Source organism: Alligator mississippiensis, chromosome 4, assembly GCF_030867095.1.
Source record: "Alligator mississippiensis isolate rAllMis1 chromosome 4, rAllMis1, whole genome shotgun sequence".
Lineage (NCBI taxonomy): Eukaryota > Metazoa > Chordata > Crocodylia > Alligatoridae > Alligator > Alligator mississippiensis.
In genome coordinates this window covers 96,610,599-96,627,260 of record NC_081827.1, presented here as the reverse complement: position 1 = coordinate 96,627,260, position 16,662 = coordinate 96,610,599, and the positions used below count along the sequence as shown (strand labels likewise).

Genomic DNA, 16,662 nt, shown 5'->3' with positions numbered 1-16,662 from the left:
CCAGGAGAGGTGAAGAGGAACCAAGGGGCAGACAGTTGCTGCTTTTTATGTCCCAGAGGCACAGTACAAGGTCACCTAAAAGCATATATGTCCTCCATAAACAATGCTGGCAAAGAGATACGAATATTGCATGGGTGCGCACCAAGAATGAAACAATGGGTAAAGAATACAGATAGGCACTGGAGGAACAGTAAGACATAACTTAAAAGGAGACTAATGACTGAATGGAAGCCACAGGCCAATCTTCACAGCACAAGCATTCTAATACTATAAAAGCCTAAGTCTGTCTGTCCACAACGCTTTATTCACACTGATTAGCTGACAGAAAAAGCCAATTAGAGTGCTCCAAGTGTGGGAGAGTGCCACCGTGACTCCAAAGCTGCACTGAGGACCGGACAGAGGGTGGGGGAGCTGAGGCCAGCAGTGCTAGCCTCGGCTCCCAAACTCCGCTCCCTGCAAGCGACATGGAGGACCGGCTGGCCTCGGCTCCCCCACCCTGCTCCCTGCAAACCACGCCGGCACCGGAACTAAACAAAAGCCAGGTGGGATGGGGAGAGGGGGCACGGTGGGGAAAAGCAGTCTGGTTCTGAAGTGGCGAGGGGGAGCGGGAGGAGGCCAGCCCTGAACTGGGGTGCTGGTGTGGCAGCAGCAGCCTTGCTCCCCCCTACCAACAAAGGCAAAAGTGAGAAAAGACAGAACAGCGGCAGCATGGGGCATTGTGTGGCAGCACTCCATCCCAACCCCCTCCTTCCCCTGTCATTCTTGATGGGCAATTGGCTAGTTCCTTGAGAATGGTTAGTGTATATCTTATTGAAGTTTCTATTTTTAGCAAGGGAGAACATTATTTTATGTACATTTCTGCTGGAGGTAGAAGGGGAGGAAATGGAAGAAACACAACAAAATAAAACTACTAATGTGACTAACTTCTGCAGGTTTGCTAAAATTTACTATTTTTTAAAATGGACCTTATATTATACTTGCAATGGTGTGTAAATTCATAGACAAGTAGTCAATTAAATGCTTAATGCATCTGAAACACTTAATGCATCTTACCTTGCTGTAAACTACTATGAAGGTGATTAACAAATGCAGTTAATATAGTTGCCACATTCATCACTTGTGAACACTGTGCAAGACCAAGAGTAAAAAGTTCATTCCAGCAGGCTTTTACTAACGATATGCTGTTCTCTTGCCTATTTAAAGGAACAAAATATTTTTTAGTTAATGGAATTGTCACTGGCATTTACAGAGTGCTTCACATGTATTGAGAGAACAGTATAAAAATTGTAATTATTCATCTAGTTCAGCCATCTAGTACAACCACTTCCAGCAAAACAAGAGCCAGATCAAACATTTTTTTAACTGCTAGAATTGAAATTCGTAGACAAGGTTCTTTGGGTGAATCTGATATCTTTTATTAGACCAACTTAAATAGTTGGAAAACAATTATTAAGCAAGCTTTCGGGTTCAAAAACCCTTCGACAACCTACACCCCTGTAGAATTGAAATTCTAAGCTTTGTGATAATTTTTTAAAAGGGAATTAAAAAATAGATACATCTCTAATGTAAGCAAGCTGATAGTCATCACTGTATGCAGGTTCCATCATGTTAGTTTACTTAGGATTTACATTTGTTTTAACATATTTACATACAGTAGCAAAAGTTCAAATGGTTCCTATATTGCAGGCAGCCTATAACCAGTTGAAGGCTATATTTTATTTTTGTTTTTCACCTGAAAGCTGGTTGAATTTTTTTTTTTTTAAGTAAACATAGCAAAAATTCAACAGTGAAATCAAGTCACTGGCCTTCTTACTGGCATTCTTCATATCCCTTCCTTGTTAAGTCACCATTTTGAAATTTGGAAAATACATTATGCAGAGAAATCCATTTTTGGCTGGTAAGCCCTAAACTAAATCTGTTATGCAAAAAAAAAAAAAAAAAAAGTATAGGTCTAAAATTAGGTATCTAAATCTATATTCACACAGCTCAATAAAAGTAACCTGGTTGTCTTCAGTGCTAAACATCTACAACTAACTGCCATTAATGAAAGCACAGCACATCTGAAAGAAAAAAAAAGTACTGCATTGAGGTGCCAGTTTCAGGTGCCCACATTTCAAAATTCTGGCCAAAGACAAATACTGGCAAAGGAAAAAAAACCCTCTTACGACCTGAAATATTTTAAAGCTAAGCCTTCGGTTTCAAAAACTTGATGGACACAACCTTTGCATGAAGGTTAATAAAATTCTACCCCCCTGCAACAATTATGATTTATATTTACAAGCATGCATGAATAATTACTTAATGCAGAACTACCCTATACTGGATATAGGCTTACTAGGCCAAATCATCTGGTTTGATCCACTGTGCTTCAGACTATAACCTTTCAGTGGTCGTATGGCTGGAAGAAACTCCTATACCTCTTGCATTTCCCTGAAGCCCCCTCCTACCACCCACCTACCAACACAGGTGGCATAGACAAGGTACACAGTGCCACTCTTTAGTTAATATCTGCTTCTGTAGCATTGTAGCTCTCTAGAACACATCAGTTAAGGAGTTTTTAAACTGACTTCAATTAAATCAACAGAGGGAACTTGCAAGGCACGCAAAGCTGTAACCAATTTGATGAAGGCTCTACTTCCAACCTCTCCTGATGCCAGAGAGAATCTGGACCACTAATATTATATTAACCAACCCACAACACCAAAACAATAAGCCAGGCTTGATTTGGGTAAGGAGTCCAAACCAAGCTCCTTAAAACTCATAACTGGAGAGTCGCAATGGAATTTAGGGGTATTGCTGCTGGGGAGAGGTGGGGGTGGAGGACAGGAAGGCAGAAAAAGCAAACATGCTGAAGATGGTGCTGCTCTGAATGGGAAAACAGGCTGGATATGTTGTCTGTCTTCCTCAGTAACAAATGATCTTTGGCCTTGTTCTGGACCATCAGCTCCTCCCAACCAAGTAGCCACCAGGAATTTTTCTGCATTTTGATTATTGTTGCTTAACATGAAAAATAGAAAATGAAATATGGTGTCAATTAAGACACAAGTCCCCCTCCTAAAACATTTTTCAGTTACAGTACAAAAATGATGCTCAAAATAAAGATGTATTAAAGATATTGTGATGACCTGCCTTAAAAAAAAATACTGTCAAATCCTTCAGGAGAAAAAGTGCAACTCAACATAGCTATGAGCCTCCAACCCTGACGGGGGGGTGGAGGGAGAGGAGAAGGAAAGTTCCCTGACAAAAAAAGAAGGGAATACTTGTATTTGTCTATCTAATATATATTTCCTTTCCTCACCAAAGCATCCAAACACATTTGAATAGAGGGTTATTGCTGAATAATTAAATGACAAGTTTTATGTTTGTTTCCTGTCAACTCTTTTGCAAAGATTCAGCTTCTATGCTTTAGATAGCTTTTAAGCATGCTATCCTTTGGTACTATTTTTGCACTGTTTTTATTATAAACCCTTTTAATTTACTGTATTAATGTGTAAACTGCTTGGAAATCCTGCTGGATGAAGAGTGCTATGTAAAAATCATCACTTTTAGACTTTATTCCATTTCTTTATCTTTTATAGTATTTCATTTTATTGCATTTCAGGGCTTTTCTTTGTTGGGAAGGGAAATATTTACTTTTTTCTTTCCCCTTCAAAATGGAAGGTTTGCTACGTGAAATGTATCTTTCTTTATGATTATATTCTGTAGAATCACCTTTATTCCAACACTTGAGCAAACACACATGACAATTACAAATCATCTGTCCTTACAGCTAATTGACAATTCAAAAGCAACGCTCCTTAATACCAATGCTCCTTAATACCATAGAAACATAAATTATTTTAACAGTACAGATGCCTCTAACATTTAGAGTCGCAAAACATCTTCCTCCTAGTGCTCAGATGGATATGAACAGGTATTTGAGGCTACTTGCAATATTACCTATTGCCTTTCCATTCTCTCACCAAGTGCTTCATTATGTGATTTAGTCACAAGGAGGAAACAAAAACACCAATCAAGACAATCACACGGAATTTATCAAAGACATTATATACACAAGAGCAGAGACCAGCATGAATTATGTCTGGCAAAAGTACATTTCATTTTAATCATGGGTGCTCTAATACCACAGTTGCTCTAATATCTGGGAAAATTCCAGAGAAACGGTTCCTTCTATTTAGGAACTAAGTATGTTCCCTCATATGAAAGGGGATTAAAATATAGGAAAAATAAGAAATTTAAGAAATATATTCTATTGGTGACAATGGAAACTTTATCGAGCATGTCAACTGTTTTTAGTGAGCAGATGCAATTTAGTTCTCACAACTCCCATCCTCTTAAAAAACAAACAAACAACAATCCCCCCTTCAATGCTTGCTAAACCTTGCTAACCCATCTCACATCTTCTGTAATAGGCAAATTATTGTAGTAGTAGTAGTAGTCCCACTAAATGATTTCCAAAAACAGAACAATATGTGTCCCAGAAATACAGCAAACCCCACTGTCTAGCTTTCTTTGATAAATTTGGATAAGCATCCTCATTGTGAATGCAGGCTGAGGGCAATCTCACCGCATACAATTCAAGAACGACAGGAAGTCATGACTTGCCAGAAATTCACTAATCAAAAAAGTGATATTATAAATATACAAGGTTAGTTCCCTGCCAACAGTCAAACATAGATTTTCATTTTTGGAAGTGACACAGCATAATTTTAAAGCAGTTCTTCACTTTTTCACTTGCAGAATACAACTAGTAGGGTGGTATGAAGAACTGATTGTTTTGGTTTGGATTGACTACATTTATTTTTTTGGACTGAATTTAATTGGGGAGGGATATGGGGGTGTTATGTGGGTTCAAATCCCTTTCCTGAAATAGGCAGGAGGCGATTTCAACTTGTGTCTTTCATCTCCCAGAAAAACATCAGGACTTCTAAGCTAGAAAGTATTCTCAGAGGGGTACTCCTCAAACTCTTCTGCTGAAGTTGTTATTCTTTGTATACAATCATGTATGTATTAAGAAACATGGCAGGATACAAAAATGACTCTTCAACTGAGTGATGAAGAGTGAGCTACCCTTGCATTCTAGTCCCTGGTCTAGAAAAAAAAATAATTATGCAAAGCAGCCTATGCAAAGGAGGCAATGAGTGCCCTGCACCAGAATAATTTCTAGCCTGGTGCTTAGGACATTCACCTAAACTGGGAGGTGGACATAATGGTTCAAATTCTTTCAGGCAGCTGTGAGAATTGAACTCAAGTCTGCCACATCCTGGGTCAATGTCTTAACCACTGAGATGATAAAAAGGGACACTACCACGCCTTATACCTTTCCAACAGTTTTGTCAAACAAGGCTGAGAAAACTGGCTTGAACTTGTGAATACTTTTTTAATAAGCCCGAATGGCATTTTTTCACCAATTTTACTATTTGTCAGAGAATATCACAAAGCTCTACAAAACAATTCTAACAAATGTGTTTAATTTTTAAAAAAATGTGCTGACAATACTTTTAAACAGAAAAAGATAGTGATTTTTTTCAAATGTGAAATTCAAACTGTTAAAACTCCTCAGTGTAAAATATATATTTCAGAATAAGCAATCTATTTTAGTCATTTAAAGAATTTTGGAATACTTACCCTAGGGCTTGGAAGGAAGGAATGGAACGTGCCCAGTGCATGGACAAGAAGAGCAGTCTGGAAGCTGATTCACAGATATAATGAACATTCAGGTATTCAGGCATAGGAGAAGGCATGGTGAGCTGGTACCAAAAAGAGTTGTACAGTTAGTTAGATTTCTGCCTTCATAAAATTTTAATCAGAAAAAAAAAACTGAGGATCTTTCACATGGAAAAGTTTGATCATTTAAAAAAATAAAAATAATACAAGAAACAATCTCAAAATAAATTTTATGACTGCCTTTGTTCAATATTAGCCACAATTGTTAAATTCATATATAATTACAAGCAACAAAAAATAGGGCAAATGTAACTGAATTCCACACATTAGACAAGTGATCATATCTAGGAAATTCAGAGATAAAAGATCCAAATTATGTTTTAATGAAAACTTTTGAGACATTTTTAATAGAATTATTTTTAGAAGATATGCCTTAAGTATATTTTGATCAAGTTCCTTACATTTACAGAAATAGATATATATATATATATACACACATATATGTATATTAAAAAAATTGGGAGGCATCATACCTTTCCATAGCTTTCCCCAGAGGAGTGGAATAAATGGCCTGAAAAATTAGGTGAATTGCCAAAATTACTAGTTTTAGGAAGAAAAGGTATTTTAAAAGTTCTTTGGTTTGCAATTTTTAATTATTTACTTTACAAATATATATACTGTTCTCATGTCTGAATATGATACACATGATGCTTAGCACACACAAGATGCCTGATGCTCTAGAACTGCTCAAGAAAATAAGTTTTTTACAACAACCAGCAATGGCTAAAAATCTCTTACAGGTAATTATACTAAAAAACAGTGGGCTTACCTGCATGATTAAGGGAAGCAGGACTTGACCCAAAGTTTTGAATTGCCCTCATAGATTAACATTTGGCTATTATATAAACAATGCAATTAAAACCACATGGATAAATGCAGTTTAAGAAAAGAAAATTTTGTTCTAGGATTTACACTAAATTTTTGATTACCAGGCAACAAAACAAGGGCTGATTGTAAGGGACACAATGTCCAATGTAAGATCAGCATTGAAGAACCTTTGATGTGCTCGTGTGGTCTGCATATGTTAATAAAGGACAAATATAGAGAAAGTTCTGTAGGCTCACAGGGTGGAAATAAAAATGAGTAGTATTTGGCGCCTTCTGGAAAAAAAAGTGTCTCATTCTGTTGCCATTTTCCATAATGGTCAAAGTCACAATGCCATATGGCAACTGGATATGCAAACAAAGGAGAATCACTAACACAAAGGCACCTCTGGGCCACAGATCTAACCACGGAACAAATTTAACCCATTTGTCTAGGATTAAAACATATAATATTTGTAAAATTTGACATTCTCTGCTGCTTTGCAACAACACAGAGGTTTAAATCCCCTAGTTTTGGTTTGCCATCTGATTTTGAAGGAAATATAAGATACATAATGAACTGTGCTACCAAAAGTCAGGAGGCAAGTTAATTTTCCTGAACAAGTAGCAGCTAACCATTGAACAAAAGCAGTGCATTCATCAGAACATGAATACTAATAAAGTCAAACAACAAATATGCATCCAGTTCTTGAACTTTTAATATTGATAAGAATATTGTTATAATATTTATAAATTGTCAAAAAGTATAAAAATACCCTGAAAGCTACATGTGCATCGCTGAGAAGTGGCCCCTCTATTTCAACAATATTCATGCTTGCTTCTCCACCAAGCAAATGTACGCTGGCTTCAATACTTTCTGAATTTTGACATGCTGCATTCTCTCCAGGGTTTAATGCTTTTGCAAGAGTATCGAATGCCCTATGAGAAGACGAAAGAGAGAAAAATCTCAGTTTAATGTAGTCCTCAGCATAGCCAGTCTGTATCAGCTTGTCACTTATATTTAGATGTACACTTTGTTCCCTGTATCATGTTTGCGCTCTCTCTCCCCTTTTTTTTTTTGTTTAATACAGGGATGTTCAATCCCCAACCTGCGAGACAACTGTGTCATCCAGGCCGTGAAACTCCCCAGCAGTCTGGAAATTTGGCAGCAGGAGAGAGCACTGATACTGTTCCCCAGTGCCAGGCTCCAGGGCCTGATCCTGGTGAACAGACTCCATGTGGCCCACAGACTAACCATGAGCCACTCATCTGGCTTGCAGGGCCAAAAAGTTGAGCCCTTCTGGTCTAATAGAGACATCGTTTAAGAAGAAGACGGGCCAGAAAAGAAAGATGATGAAATCTGTGGTCACAGGGTCCTTGAATCATAGAAAAGTAGGGCTGGAAGAGACCTGTGAAGGTCATCTCGTAGTCCAACTCCCTGCCTGAAACAGGATCATCCCTATCCAAGCCATCCCATACAAACCATAATCTAAACTCTACATAATAGACTATCATCAACCCTGACACAACACAAACCTAATGCCTTAACCTGCCACAGGTAAAACAGGGAAACCATGGCAACCAACATCCTGCTTCCATAAAATGTTGTTAATATAGGTTCAAGAGATCCTGGGTAAAGGGCCACACCCCCTGCTACAGAAGAAAGAAAAAAAACCCCACAGTCTTTACCAGGTTTGTCCAACATGCGGCCCGCCAAGCCATTTTCGCTGCCCCTAGGTCCCTTGCTCGGGACAGGCGAGGAGTTCTAGCGCCTGCTCCACACTCCACGGCGGTGGTGGCGGTGGGGCAGCAGCGAGGCGAGGCGGGCAGGGCTGGGCCGCGGGCCCCAGCCGGTAGCGAGGGGAGGGGAGCTGCTTACCCCCGCGGGACCGGGCTCATCATGTAAGCCAGGTCCTGCCGCCACTGCCCCAAGGGCTGCGTGGTGCGGTGCTGCCCCAGCCACGCCTAATTGGACTTCTTCTCTGGCTCTGCCTCTTGCCCCCGGCGCACGGCTGGGGGAGCTGCAGCATGGCCTGCACCCTGCCCGCATGCGTGGTAAACAGAGGCACTGGGTAAGGCCCCGCACAGAGCTGGGGGCACCTCAGGGCCAGGGCTGCAGGGCATGCAGTTGCCGGAGCCGGGCTGGGCGGGAGGCAGGAGGAGCCCAGCCCAGATGCGCTCTATGTCCAGGCAGTTCAGGTCCTCCTAATGTAGTCTGCATGGCTGAGGATGGGGGTCTGCATGCTGCTGGAGCAGCCCATGCAGTGAGGGGGTCCTAGGGGCCCACCCCCACAGCGTGCAACACATGCTGGTGTCATCTGGGGCCCACAGCCTCACCAGATCTGAACAGCCCTAGACTAGCTTATCCTTGAGATCTCTTCCACGTCTCTGCAGTATATGCCTACAATTTCTATTTAATTAACCACAATGACCATGATCAAGTTAGTAAAGGACACTCGCACACACTTTATGTTGGCAGAAATGGACAGCACAAACTTCCCCTTATGGCTCCAGCTGCAGTCATCTTTGAAAACAAGCTTGTTGTGCTAAATCAAGGATGTCCCTTGGTGTTATATGCAGGTATTTAACTTTACTGTGGTCTTAATTTTAAAAGAAAACAGTTAACCAGTAACAGGAAGTAACATGGTCATTGTGGTTAATTAAATAGAAATTGTAGGCATATACTGCAGAGACGTGAAAGAGATCTCAAGGATAAGCTAGTCCAGGGCTGTTCAGATCTAGTAAGGCTGTGGGCCCCAGATGATACCAACATGTGTTGCACAGGCTGCACGTGGTGGGGGTGGGCCCCTAGAACCCCCTCACTGCACGGGCTGCTCCATTAGCATGCAGCCCCCCATCCTCAGCCACACAGGCTACAATAGCAGGACATGGACCACTCCTCCCCCCCCCCCGCCACCGCAGCCTTTCCCCCTTGCACAGCAGTGGGAGAGGTGGCTGCCCAGGCCCATGCCCTATATATTAACTGCTTGCAGACCCCATGTAGACTGTAGGCGACATCCTGGCCCTTTATGGGCTACATGTGGCTTGCAGGTAGTCAGCTGGGCAGCCCTAATCTAGTCCATCCCCTGCACAGAAAAATGATGTCCTGTTCATTGTCACTTCCTGCAACTTCATTGGTGTCAAAGGTTACATGACATCACTTCCTGATGCAATACCATTTCCTGTGAGGTCTTTGAACATGGCTTGCCAGCCCACTGGGTGATAAAAAGTTCGTGATCCGGCCCCACATTCAAAAAGGTTGGGCACCCCTGGTCTATACCAATCTGACCGCGAGGTAAAATTCCTTCCTGATCCCAAACATGGTGATCGGTCTAAACCCTAGTGGAGAAGCAAGAAGCTCTAGCCAGGAACCTCCACAGGTTTGGTCCCAGAAGGAGCACTGGCACACCCCAGGAAAAGTCACCAGCCTTTGCTGTAGCCAATACCCAATGACTCTGAGGGAGGCTTAAAAACACCCTGACATGTAGTAAAATGGGATAGGGGCAACCAGCAAAGCCCAGAAGCATGGGAAATCCCCATAGTAGAATATAGGAATAGCTACGCCTAGATCATCCCTGCCCAGTGGGTGTCTAACCTTGCCTTGAACACCTCCAGTGATGGAGAGTCCACAACTTCCCTAGGTGGTCTACTGTAGTGACTATTTTATCAGTGAAGAAGTTTTTCCCAGGTGCTCAATCTCAACTTACTTTGCTGCAACTTCAAGCCGTAGGTCCATGCCCTCCTTTCTGCAGCAAAAAAGAAAAGGTGCTTTCCCTCTTCTTTATGGAAGCCCTTGAAATGTTTGTAAACAACTATCGTGATCCCTCTTAAGCATCTTCCCACAAGCTGAACAAAACTAGCTTCTTCAGCCTTTCCTCATATGACTTGCTTTCCAAGCCCTTTACTGTCTGTTGCCCATCTCTGGACCCTCTCTAACTTCTCCATGTCCATTTTAAAACGTGGAACCCAGAACAGCACACAATGCTCCAGATGAGGCCTAACTAGTGCTGAGTAGAGAGGCACTATCACCACCCATGCCCTGTACCTAATGCTTCTATTGAGGCACCCCAAAACTGCATTTGTCTTCCATGCGGCTGCATTGCACTGCAGACTCATATTGAGTCTTGTGATTTACCAAGACTCCCAAGTCCTTTTCCATAGTGCTGCCAACCAGCCAAGTGTCACTCATTTTATATTTGATTTTGATTGTTCTCCCTAAGGTGTAGCACCCTGCTTTTGTCTGCATCAAATTTCATCCTGTTAGCCCTAGCCTAACTTTCCAATCTGTCAAGATCCTTCTAATTGTGCTTGCATCCTCCAATGTTTGCAATCTTTCCCAGTTTCACATCATCTACAGACTTGCTCAGGAAGTTTTCTATGCCAGCTTCCAAATCATTAATAATTGCATTGAACAGCATTAAGCCCAAGACAGACCTCTGTGGGATTTCACTTGATACCTCTTGCCATTCTGACACTGACCCATTGACAATTACCCTTTGCTTGAGATTAAGCCAGTTCTTGTTCCACCTTATAGTAGTTTTTCCAACTCACATTTCTCCAGTTTCTTTGTGAGAATGTCATGTGGCACCTCATCAAAAGCCTTGCTGAAGTCCAGATACATTATATCTACACCATTCCCTTCATCCACCCAGCAGTTACTTGGTTAAGGAGATCAAGTTTGTTTGACACAATTTGTTTTTCATAAATCCATGTTGGCTGCTTGTGATCAGCTTTTCCTCCTTCAGATGCTTGCAACTGGCCTTTCTTAGGGTATTCTCCCAGAATTTCTCAAGTATTGTGAGGCTAAGCAGTCTGTAGGTCCCTGGGAACTATGTTGGCCCTTTTCCAGTCCTCTGGAATCTGGCCCATCTCCCACAACTTCATAAAGATGACTGCCAAAGGATCTCCTCTGCTAGTGCCTGCAATATCCTGGGACAAAGTTCATTTGGCCCTGCTAACCTGAATTCACTCAGACCCATCAAAACCTCTCTGATTGTCTCCTTTGTTATCTCCTTCCTCAGCTTGTCCCCTTCCTTACCCAGATAATCCTTATTAGGTATCTGGCTACAGCTTAATTTTTTTTTTGTGAAGACCGAGGCAAAGTAACTGTTGAGTAGATCCACTTCCTTTGTATTTTCTGTTAAGAGTTCCGCCCAGCTTGTTAACAGAGGACCGGTTCTTGGTCCTTCTTTTCTGGCCAACATACATAGTACCTCTTCTTGTTGTTCTTAACTCCTCTGTCAGGTGCAACTTCTTTTTTTTTTTTTATCTTTGCCTTCCTGATTTTGTCCCTGCAGGTTCTTGCTATTTCCTGGTATGCTTCCTTGGTGACCTGCCCATTCTTCCATTGCCTGCATGTTTTCCTTTTGCATTTGAGGCATTTTAGAATCTCTTTCTGCAGCCACATTGGTCTCCTGCCATTCTTCTTGTGCATCCATCATGTTGGGACAGTTTCTTGTTGGGATTTCAATACTGTGCCTTTTAGAACCTCCAAGCCCTCCTGGGTGCCTTTACCCTTCAGTCTGTCTTCTCATGGCCCCATGCCTATTAGATCCCTCAGTCTGGTTAAAACTGCTTTTTTGAAATCTAGCATCTTAGTTTTGCTGACCTCATGCTTTCCCTGCCTCAGGATCTAGGATTCTATCATATCATGATCACTTCCTCCCAAGTTACCAATCACCTTCACATCCTCCACAAGTTCTTCCCTGCTTGTAGGACAAGATCCAAGATAGAGGATCCCCCAGTTGTATCCTCTGCTTTCTAGAACACATAGTTGTCCTCCACACAAATGAGAAAATGGCTGGACATTTTATTTTCCAGCAGATGTCCAGAAAATTGATGTCTCCCATCAGTACCATCCCATGGCTCTTGGACAGATTTGTCACCTGTCTGAAGAGTGCCTCATCCACCTTCTGATCCCACAATGTGACTGATACAGCCCTTGGTTCAGTGCATGGGGCTTAAAGGAGGATGCATGACCAACTGCCACTCCTGTTGTTGCCATATTACGAGTCTCCACTTACCTATAGCACAGAAACCCGAAAACCATGCAAAGGACATTAGGAAGTGGAATGAACACTTATTGAAAAACTCCAGTTACTGAATGGCAAAAGTAACCTTTTTTCAAGTACTTGCCTCCATGTGCATTCCCTAGGGAGAGACTACCCAGCAGTGCACTAAGTAGGAGAATGGTGAACGGAGCTTTCATGAAGAACTGCAACATTACCTTACTGTAGCTCCATTCTGCTTTCCTGCACACATCTTAGTTTTGATATCTTTAGACAGGCCACACAGACTGCAATGGCTCTGATAGAGCATTACCATTATCAGGAACTGGACAGAAGTTTGGAGAAGGAAACAAGAATTTTCATGGCCACAGAGAGGTTACTAGACTGAGCTTTACTCTATCCTGTTCAGTTTTCCTTAGGATCCTTAGTATTAATAGCATTGGCAGAAATGTGTAAAAGCTGACTTGACCATTTGATCGCAAAAGTCTCTCTCAAACAGCCTTAACTTGTACCAGCCCTGAAACAAAATTTTTTAATAGTTCTTCTTCATACTGGTTGCAAACCAGTTACCCTAACTCTGAAACACCAGTTGTGCCACTGAATCAAGAAATACCTTTCATAATCTCTGTGATGCCTACATGGACTGCTGGCGACAATGTTCTGACGATTAGGAAAGGATTAAGGTAAATGGATGATGCATACACCAATTCAAGAGTCTTACTGCTCACATACATGCCTGGGAGGATTGGGTTTCCTCAGGTTTGTTTATCTGATAAGCTATGGCAGGGGTTGGCAACCCCTGGCACAGCTGTTTAGAGCCTCCCGGCTGCAGCCAGCCCCGGCTCCGGGTAGCTGCTGCCAGCAATGGAGCCCGGGCTGCTCCCAGCAGGGCTTGCAGCATTCCAGCTGCCTGCCCTGAGGTGCCCGTGCAGTTGCCCCTAGCACAGAGCTGATGCCAGAGCTGTGCAGCCTGGCAGAGCTGTTTGCACTCTGCCCGCTCCTTGCTGCAGCTGCCCAGAGCCTGGGCTGGCTCCAAACAGCTGCGCCAGGCTCATCACCTCCATGCTAGGAGCGACGGAGAGACAGGGGCTGCACTGCCTCAGGGCCCTCCCCCACTGCCCACTTCAAGGTGCACCTGCACACGCTGGTGTAGAGCTGATGCCAGAGCCCAGCACGGCTGTTTGGAGCCTCCCGGCTGCAGCCGGCCCCGGCTCTGGGGAGCTGCTGGCAGCCGGGATCCTGGGCTGCTCCCAGCAGGCAGCTGGGACACTGCAAGCCCTGCTGGGAGCAGCCCGGGCTCCAGCAGCTACCCAGAGCCAGGGTAGCTGCTGGCAGCCACAGAGCATGGGCTGTGGGGCACAAGCAGGGCATCCTGCCATGTACCCTTTGCCCTCATTTTGTTTTTCTGCCATGCCGGCACTCTGGCACCTTCCAAGGTAGGCATTACGGTGTTTTTTGGCACTCTGGCCAAAAAAACATTGCCTATCCCTGAGCTATGGTCATGTTGTCCAATAAGCTTGAACAGAAGTGCTTCTGCTTGAACAGGAATAAGTGTCCCTTGCATACCCCAGGTACTGCTCTTAGCTCTTGTAAGGTGATGTGAAATAGTGTCTTCTGTGAAATGTAAAAGTACCCTGTAAAATTTGTACACTGCCTATGGCTCAATGGTTAAAACTGATTGTTTCCTATTGTTCCAGTTGGTACAGGGGGTTAAAAGGGAACTCCTACGCATGCTATTCTCATAGCTCTTTCACCAAATCTCAGCACTTAGAGGAACTAGGAACATCATACACATGCTGTGTGCACCAAAAATGTATATTAAGCTGATCCCTGTTTGTAGACAGAGGAGAGGTAATCCTGCATATGATGTCACATGCTTAGATGTTATGTGATGTAGAACGAAAAGACAACAACATGAAACAAAAGACAACAACACACCAAGGTTTGAGCAATCAACTGAAATGGATCCATCAGCATGAACTTTGTGTTGTATCTCTCCAGGAGCAAGAATGCATTTTATGCCATAGAAACCAAAATTGCTTCACAAAGTCTTGAAGTATAACCACACAGTTCTATTCTTCAGAATCCACTCTCTCATTTTGGTGAACTGGTGCATGTGATGAAATAAGCTAGGGGTTTTCAACCTTTTTAAAGAAGTGTACCCCTTCTGGTGGCAGTGGCCGGACATGTGGCAGCCACCACACCCACTCACCATCCCACACTGCCGCTGCCATGCCCCGCTTTCCCACAGCCGGTCACACATGCAGCTCCGTAGGCTGCTGACAGACCTTGCACCCGACCAATCACACGCCACCCGTCAGCAGCCCACAGAACCACACGTGCAACTGGCTATGGGAAAGCGGCATTCCAGGTGGCAGATAGTGGCCACTGCCCTTGCCCCCCTCCCCCGGCTCTGCTCCTGGGAGGCGGCGGTGCAGGGTGGTGGTGCTCTGTCCCCACCTGCCCAAGCGTACCCCCTAGGACCTTCCCAAGTACTCCTAGGGGTACATGTACCCCCAGCTGACAACCCCTGAGCTAGGGCTCACAAAAGCTTATGCAGCTCTGATTCAGTTAGTCTATAAGGTGCACCTCTATGCTGCCTTCTTCATAAGCAGAAATTGCAAGGTAACATTTGAAAGAAAGGAACATTTAGAGCAGGGGTTATGAGCCAAGAGTATGTGTACCTCCAGGGGTACTTAGAAAGGTCTTTTGGGGTATGCATGCGCGGGTGGGTGGGGACGAAGAGCACCCCAGGGTGCTGTGGCGGCGTCTCCCCCAGGGCGTCTGTCTGTTACCTGGGGGAGGGGCACACTAGGTGCCGCCAGCCCCATCTAGCACACCGCGGCACCTCCCCACCCCAGCTCACTCTCCTGAATGGCCACTACGAGAGTCTCAATGGCAGGGGGGTGTGTTTCTATGCCCACTCCTAGGATCAGGGCTGGAGGGGTGGGGGCAAGGGCAGGCGCAACCCTCTGCAGGCCACATAGGCATCGCCCAGCCTGATGGGGTGGGGGAAAGGGGTGTTGCATGCAGCAGAGGCCACCGCCACCACCACCCCACAGTGGTTTCCCATGGCTGGTTGCGCATGCAGCTCTGCGGGCTGCTGATGGGCAGCGCACAACTGGCTGGGTATGAAGCTTGTAAGCAGCCCACAGAGCTGCATGTGGAACTGGGTGTGGGAAAGCGGGGTGCAGTGGTGGCACAGTGGACATCTGCAGTGGCATGGGAGTGGTGGATGGCGGCTGCATGCGAGTACCACCCCCCGAACCACCCCCCACCCTACATTCAGCCTCCGACACCAGAAGGGGTACACTTGCTAAAAAAGGTTGAAAACCCCTGATCTAGAATAACTGCCTGGCCAGAAGAAATTAAATCGGAGATCATGAAATGGGAAAAAGGTGTTTGCATTTGTTATGCACATCATAGCCGTCCTTTATTAAGGATAACTCTATTTTTCTTTTTATCTATCTGATTCTTTGATAAGTATAAACAGATCTATCAAATACCCATAAAGAATGTATATGGACAATTGGGCTGTTAGCTAGATATAGATGAGACAACAGATCTAACTGAAATATAAAGAGAATTAGATACAGTGAGGCTTAGATCACAGTTTTGATTTTTGTGAAAAGTGAAGGTGAAGTTTACCTGTGCAACCTTATGTCTGGGTTCTTATAAGCATTCATCACAGAGTCTTGAAGTACATAATCACACACTGTTATATTCTTCAGCATCCTCTCTCCCTCTTTTGGTGCACTGGTTGGACAAAGAATAGTAAAGGGCCAATCCAGCTCCTACTGAAGTCAATGGAAAAGACTCTCACTGACTTCAGTGGAGATTGTGTAAGACACAAGTGAGGCAGAGACACATAACAAAAGAAAGTGCCAAAATCCACTTGCATTTATACTGTACAAAGTAAATTCACTAAATCAATAATCCAGACCATCTCCTGAAGTCAAAAGAGCTGTGCGGGTTTACAGCAATCCTTGTCCCAGTGGATTTAGTCCAAATTTGCATTGGTATAATATAGTAGACTTTTGGTTCTCATAGGATGAAAGGTATGTAGTGAATGAATACTGCCTTGGCTACTCTTGGACCACTGCATGAGCTGCTGATAAAAGGGT

At 43.7% G+C, this 16,662-nt stretch overlaps 1 protein-coding gene across 9 annotated transcripts in view; it reads right to left on the bottom strand.

Annotated features, from left to right (window-relative positions):
* Nucleotides 1-16,662, bottom strand: part of NR2C1 (nuclear receptor subfamily 2 group C member 1) — a 93,853-nt gene that overhangs the window by 16,197 nt on the left and 60,994 nt on the right. For 6 of the 9 annotated variants that reach the window (XR_009461693.1, XM_019489319.2, XM_019489321.2 and 3 more), the window contains 4 exons: nucleotides 16,187-16,294; nucleotides 7,307-7,469; nucleotides 5,629-5,750; nucleotides 1,054-1,193 (listed from right to left, as the gene is read on the bottom strand). Coding sequence is in view for 8 of the 9 variants with exons in the window: in XM_019489319.2 (XP_019344864.2) it covers nucleotides 1,054-1,193; nucleotides 5,629-5,750; nucleotides 7,307-7,469; nucleotides 16,187-16,294 (533 nt within the window). In the remaining variant the exon portion in view is untranslated. The other 3 variants (XM_019489324.2, XM_014607377.3, XM_019489326.2) reach the window with 2 other exon arrangements.